The sequence below is a fragment of the Mya arenaria genome, chromosome 9 (genome assembly GCF_026914265.1).
Source record: "Mya arenaria isolate MELC-2E11 chromosome 9, ASM2691426v1".
In the NCBI taxonomy this organism is placed as follows: Eukaryota; Metazoa; Mollusca; class Bivalvia; order Myida; family Myidae; genus Mya; species Mya arenaria.
Window position 1 is genome coordinate 31,441,855 of NC_069130.1, and position 7,911 is coordinate 31,449,765.

Below are 7,911 nucleotides of genomic sequence, written 5' to 3' on the forward strand. Positions count from 1 at the left end.
TATGTGCATATCACCTGGTTTATGAATATGATGGCTGTTTACTGGTGCATAGAAAAGTCTTCGGAAACATTTTCAGTGTAAGTACATATTTACTTCATACATTGTATTTGTTCAATGATATTGTGATCAACCATCGCCATTGGTAAAACAGTCTTGCCTGCTAAATTTTGATACAGTATCCCACTTTCCTAGCCAAGAATGAACATCAATAATCAGAAATGGCGATGCTTTGTTGATAGATCGATATAAATTTGTGGAATATTTAAGAGAAAGGTATTCGGTAAGATAATTTACATGTGTAACTTTTTAACAAAGCAGTGTTGAATATTGTGGAGTTAGAAGTGAAGAATATATTTGACATTTGTATCAATCAGTCGACTTGTGGCGTTTAGGGTAGCCACAATAATGCGCCTTTTGGGAACTTTTTTAACATTTGGATATTCATTTTGTTCATAAACGCCACAAGTCGACTGAGCCATAACAATGTAAAATATATTCTTCAACTGTTACTCCACAATACTTAATACTTCACTGTTAAATAAAAACACAAAAGTTAAACTTTAGCAAATATCTTTTACTTATTACACTTACGTGTTTAATGAAACACAAATAAATGTTTAGTTTAATTTAGATCGACATCTGTCAAAAAAGCATCGCCATTTTGAAACCATCTAGCAGGCGCCCGTTATCTTTCCGCTCAATATACTTATAGAGCGCTGGGATCTGTTATTCTTGGCTAGGAAAACAACAAGTGGGATATGGACGCATAGAGTCGCCAAATGAAAAATCGTCAAAGACTCTGAAGTGGCTGTTTATATGGACTAGCGTTTAGTGAACAAAATGAAAATCAAAATGTTCAAAAAAGTTCCCTATCATGCATTGCTGTGGCATAGTTAAGTAATGAAGGTTTAACCTCGCAACAGTCTTTCTAAAATACCGTCCAGCCTTTTTTATGATTTAGAATAACTAACCTGGCGAACCATGTCAAACCAGAATTCGTCTTGGCTTGAGATTGGATCATTTGCTTGTGTATTCAGATTCAGGGTTTTGGTGTGCAGTTGACAAATAAACTCCAACCTGATAGTGAAACCCGCTACTTAATCAGATGATCCCTAAGTAAGGGCAATCCAACAATTGCTTTAAGGCAGAAGTTAGGAATATATATGTTATACTTGGCAACCTAAATCAAAGATTTGAAAAAGGTAACCTGTGTCAATAAATGAAAGTGTACATTAATAACTGTGCAACTCTTAATGTATCGTCCAAATATGAATACCTCTTAGGGTGAACATTTTTTGTAAAGATTTATACTAAGTGAGCTTTCCAGATTAGATCTCCAATCGCATACACTTTTAAAATGCAGTTTGAAACCTGGATAATTAAAACAAATCTTGGTTGCAGACCATTACTATGAACATATTTGATAAGCAACAGACAATAAAAGGTGCAGTTATTCACTAAACAACAAGGAAAGCCAATGCTGGAGTTTGAGACAAACAAAATGATAAATGAATCGCAAAACCTCATCAAAATTATACTTACAAATGTTCTTTGATATATAAAAAATGATACTTCATATTTTAAGACTATTAAATTTAACATTTACTATATACGGTTTCATGAAATGATAAATACTTTGGAGGATAAGTTATTCTACTAAAGGTAACTCAGCTTCGCTCATTTGTCTAAACTTTCTCTCAGTGATAAGGAATAAAATTTATTTAATGCAGTTGTTTTCTAAGTTTAAGAAAATAAGTACAAAGGAAACAATACATCAACTACTGTTGATCAGTGCAGATTGTGGCAGGTCATGGTGGATTTCAATGAACCACTTATAAGCCCTGACAAATTTGGACACTGATTGGTCAGTCGGGTATCAATCGGCTGGCTTGGCTGGCAGGCCTTGTCTTAATGTCAATTTACAATGTAGTTATGTTTATGGTAGGCATGATAAGCATGATTCTTCATTTCAAATATCATTAATGAATGTTTACAAAATCATTGAATAATGAAATAAAACAACAAGCGAAAGGTAAGTTTGAAAATGAAAGCCATCTTTACTCAGAATATGTGAAGCATTCAAAAAGAGACCATTTTTCGGCTTGTGTAAATAATGAGAATATTGTTAAGAATGCTTATTAAAAAGTATAATTCTTTATTGTTTGTCAGGAAAATGTTGAAATCTCATATCTAGGCCTATAGTGATCATACTTGATTGCTATGTTATTGCAATATGTTTTATTCATTGCAATATTTATGTCAAACATTATGTTGACTAAAGTTTGTAGATAAGAACTAATGGTATTGGTAATGTGAGAATGTTCTTGTATGTTTTTAAACCCCTTTTGGTATGGCATTATGAGTGTTATGCTTAAGTCTTGTTCAGTTTAGCTTTTGAAGATTTTCAAAGTAACTGGAAGACAAGTCCAGCTGTCTAGAAAGACAATGTCAAACCCTCATGAGCAGATCAAATTTCTTGTGTGTCCAAATTACCAACTTGGCAATGGTTTATATCATAACATATTAATGGTATTGGATTTAAAGAACATGTCAGTGTTTAGATGTATCGTATGTGGAATCAAATATCATAAGTGAATTCAGGCACTAAATTGAACATAATTTATAGTTCTCATTGATATAACACATAGCCCCAAGTACATGTTGATCTAAGATTTCGGGCTTGGATGGAGTCAGGGCAGGAAAATTGCATGCTTATACATTGTACTTTCCAATGCAAGAACTGTTTGCTTTTATACAAGTATATGAAGCAATCCCCACACCCAGGAACTGCAGTATGGCTTAACCAGCTCAATTGGCATCATGACTTGAGTTAAAATTGCTGCAATTAAAGCACATCTAGATATCAGAATTATTCAAACACTGTTTTAGCAACCTTAAACTAAAGCTGGTTTAGATCTACAAGGTTAAGTATTTGCCAAAAGTACTGCAACACCTGATACATGTTGCCTGGGAATTGAACAAATTCTAGGCACTCCAAATGTTACAGTACTATTTAATTCGGAGTGCCAGAAAAGAAAGTTACTTGATTCTACTTTTAACGTCTTCTTTCTGTATGACACATTGGACCAGGAGGATCATGAACCTACAACCTTTTGCAACTAATGAGGTACGGAGCTATCAGGACAGTTACAGAGGAGAATAAAAGAATGGCCAACCCTTTGTATTTATTGAGCCATCTGATGCATACAAATTACGACGGAGAAAATAATTCTTCACTTTTACAAACTACTGCCTTCGCATTCTGTATGCAATCTAACATTCATTTAGTTGTCTTTTACAAATATTGTTCAAAGTATGGCCCTGTGGTTTAAAGCTGCCCTGTCCAAGGGGCGACGGGTTTTCTACATAGAATATAATTATGTTTGGTATTCCATTCTCACTAGCAGTGGAAAATGCTTCTGACACCATGTTATGAAATTTTGTGGTCAGTGTTTGTAGCAGTAATAAGTATAACATTAGACAGTAGGCGGAGCCTAATATTCATCAGCAACTCTGAGTTATCATAGTAACATTTTATATGAATGGAATACCAAACACAAATTAAGACGGAGAAAATAATTCTTCACTTTTCCAATTAAAACTACTTCCTTAGCATTTTGTATGCAGTCTGATATACATGTACATAAAACTACTTCCTTAGCATTTTGTATGCAGTCTGATATACATGTACAGTGGAGTTGTCTTTTAAAAAGACTCTTCAAAGTATAGCCCTGTGGTTTAAAACTGCCCTGTCCAAGGGTCGACAGGTTTTCTATATAGAATATAATTACATCTTTGAAAATCTTCTTCATTGAAACTGAAATAACAGATCTTTGATAAAATGATGTATAATTTCATTAAGAGGCCCTTTACCAAGCTTGTTTAAATTATGAAGATTGGGTTGAATCTTGTCCCGGCACCAAGGCCCAGTTTTTTCTTAAGCTTTAAAAATGTTCTTCTCCCAATGATTTAGTTTAGAAAATTCATTGTTAATGTCAACTTTCGAGGATCTAAGTTTCGTTCTATTTTTCATTCAACAAACTTGACTGTCAGTTTAATTAAGGCATGGCCGCATTCAGCCCTCTTAGTGCTTTGATGTATGCATGTGTTTTGAGATATGCTAATCTAATGCAATAATATACATAAATTATAATGCTTATTGTTTGGAAATATAGGACTATGTGTACTTTGGTTATCATACGTCAGACATGTAAATTAATTGGTATAAGTATATGATATAACAACTATGACATTATCTGATTTAAACCTTTATCCCCCCCCCCTCACCCCCACTTAAAGAGACTTTTCACATTTTCTATGCAGCTTGCAAGCAGTTTTAGTCTAAAGTTTAAACTAGCCCATTCAACAGTGACCCCTTGTGGTGTTTGCCATTTTTTAATACTTAGAACACAGTTGTCAAAATTCCCCTAGATGAAGCCCTAGTCCATCTGTGCTTTCAGCACTTTGATTTGTTTACATTTTCACCGCATAATATGTACACCTTTACCGGATTTGGTCACTTTATCAATTTGTCAATTGTTTATATAACAAATCTGGAACTTATTAAGTAGTCTGTGACCTTACAGGGTCAACCTTGGGCTACCCAAACTACCGAAATATATGTTGTTTTTACCATTTTTGCCCCCCTTACAATGGACTTTCGACATGAAAAACCGTTCCCAGCGTTTAGATCTGAACAATTTGTAGATTTTGAAACAGTTTCTTTTAATGACGATTTGTAAAATTACAAATACAAGGTTACATTTAAAGTGCAAATTACACCAATTCGAAAGAGTGTGTCTACGCATTTTTAAATGCCTTATTTTTTTAATTGGCATATGACAGTCTATGATTTAAAGCCTGGTTATACCATTTCAGATCATTGGCTGCTTTTAATCTTTATATTTTGAAAATGAATTGTTTGTAATTTCAAAAACAGACTGAACATGCTGGATCTAATTGATGAACTTTTTTGTTTACATTTTCACCGCATTGTTTGTACATCTACGCCAGATTGGTCACTATATCAAGTACACAGTTGTCGCCAGATTTGGTCACTATATCGAGTACACAGTGGTTGCCAGATTTGGTCACTATATCGAGTACACAGTGGTTGCCAGATTTGGTCACTATATCGAGTACACAGTGTTGTACATCTACGCCAGATTTGGTCACTATATCGAGTACACAGTGATTGCCAGATTTGGTCACTATATCGGGTACACAGTGGTTGCCAGATTTGGTCACTATATCGAGTACACAGTGATTGCCAGATTTGGTCACTATATCGAGTACACAGTGGTTGCCAGATTTGGTCACTATATCGAGTACACAGTGTTGTACATCTACGCCAGATTTGGTCACTATATCGAGTGCACAGTGATTGCCAGATTTGGTCATTATATCGAGAACACAGTGGTTGCCAGATTTGGTCATTATATCGAGTACACAGTGGTTGCCAGATTTGGTCACTATATCGAGTACACAGTGATTGCCAGATTTGGTCACTATATCGAGTACACAGTGATTGCCAGATTTGGTCACTATATCGAGTACACAGTGATCGCCAGATTTGGTCACTATATCGAGTACACAGTGGTCGCCAGATTTGGTCACTATATCGGGTACACAGTGATTGCCAGATTTGGACACTATATCGGGTACACAGTGATTGCCAGATTTGGTCACTATATCGGGTACACAGTGGTTGCCAGATTTGGTCACTATATCGAGTACACAGTGATTGCCAGATTTGGTCACTATATCGAGTACACAGTGGTTGCCAGATTTGGTCACTATATCGAGTACACAGTGATCGCCAGATTTGGTCACTATATCGGGTACACAGTGGTTGCCAGATTTGATCACTATATCGAGTACACAGTGATTGCCAGATTTGGTCACTATATCGAGTACACAGTGGTCGCCAGATTTGGTCACTATATCGAGTACACAGTGGTCGCCAGATTTGGTCACTATATCGAGTACACAGTGGTCGCCAGATTTGGTCACTATATCGAGTACACAGTGTTGTACATCAACGCCAGATTTGGTCACTATATCGAGTACACAGTGATTGCCAGATTTGGTCACTATATCGGGTACACAGTGGTTGCCAGATTTGGTCACTATATCGAGTACACAGTGGTTACGTTCAACTAATATATTTTTTCTTATAAGAAATGATTTACTGAAGATGTATAAACTTTAGTATAGATGTGGAACTTTCTTCCCATATATGATGTTGGCGGTCGCGAAGCACTATAACTCAGTGTTAATTCGCGTGCAAATTGGTCAATTGAATATCTAGGAAATTTATTTAGTAGTCTGTGACCTGAAGACTAGAGGTCCTAATATTGATCCTTTTGCAACGTCTCCCAGGATAGACGAAGTTTGACCCGCTGTTTTCTGTGTGTAAGGTATAGGGGGTATAAGTCTGGCATTAATAATTAAAGTTATGTCCCGTTTAAGAATTGCAAACAAAACCTTTTCATTTTTGAACATAACTCTAAAACCATTATTATTTAGAAATATTATACACATTATGGCAACCAATTTAGGATCAATATTCACATGATTATTTGAGTTACAGTCACTGTCAATATCCAAACAGTTCCAATTTACTAAAACCAGTTTGTACATATATCTTCTAACTCTTCTGCCTTCAACAAACACATTGTTCATAACATCAATTGTTAGATCAATTCGATTGAAGGTGTAAAACTGTTCCTGATTTGGTGATTTATAGATTTTATTATTTCCACTTTGTTACCGTATAACCAATTTACATATTCTCTTGGATTCCCGCCAGGAAGAGTAAGTGTTGAACAAAGGAGCAAAGCCAACTCCTGAGAAAACTGTTTGAAGTGAAAGTTACTATGAGACGGGAACTTAAGATGAATGACGCAGAATTTTCGATTCAAGATGACTTTAATAAAAGACTGATTAAGCCGATTTTAGCTTAATTTCACAGAAAAGGTGACCCACTGTTTAATTCCTTCTTCCCATGATGATTCATAAAAACAGTAATATGCCTATATCGAAAACTTTGAAAATCTTCTCTTCAGAAACCATTGATCCGATTTTAAAATAATTTGACAAAAATGTTCCTAAGGTGTTCATATATCAAACGCCATCACCACATAATGATTCATATTTTTTTAACAAATATATAGTTTTCATGGTTCTATACACATGTTTTTAAAAAAACAATCAGGTGCGCGATATAGGACAATCTTGGCGGGAAAAGGGTATAATTATCATATAAATTAAGTACAGAGTGAAACATTTTATTTAAAATGTATGATGAAGATTACATAAATATGCCCATATTCGTCATAATTAACACCTTATCTTATTTTTAGAACTAGCACTGATAGTTGGATGTTAATGCTGATGTTTTCATTAAATAACACGCGTTTGGACGGGGGTTTCAGACAGGGGCGGGCGGAGTTGAGAATGTAAAGTATAAAATGTCACATGTGCTTGTTAACCTCTTTCACTGTTATATTTCCCTGTGCATGTAACCAAAAATGACTTGAAATAGCTGTATGTTAAAATAACATAAGCCCAACATTTTATTCAAAGTGTGATACCATGGGACCTCGGGCATGATTCCCGGACTGGGCACATGTGAGTTTAGTTGGTGGTCACCAAGCCGGACAAGTGGGTTTTCCCCGGGTTCTCCGGTTTCCCCCCACAACACAAGACCACACTCTCGCGTAACATCGCGCCAACAGAGTGATTAATATTACGGTTAGTTCTAGTTGAGTCACTGTATAGAATGGATTAATGAAGCCCTGTAAGCCCATTAGACATGAAAGACTCGGCGCGGTTATATGACAAATATGCAAAATCGTAGGAGGGTTATGCTAATAAGATAAGATCAAAAGTTACCAAGCCAGAATAATT

General features: G+C 35.5%; 1 protein-coding gene across 1 annotated transcript; it reads left to right on the top strand.

The window, feature by feature from the left end:
- Positions 1–4,962: 4,962 nt before the first annotated feature.
- On the top strand, positions 4,963–6,162 carry LOC128245932 (dynein heavy chain-like). Its single transcript, XM_052964153.1, has one exon. The coding sequence runs from the start codon at positions 4,963–4,965 to the stop codon at positions 6,160–6,162; it is 1,200 nt and encodes a 399-aa protein (XP_052820113.1).
- Positions 6,163–7,911: the final 1,749 nt, after the last annotated feature.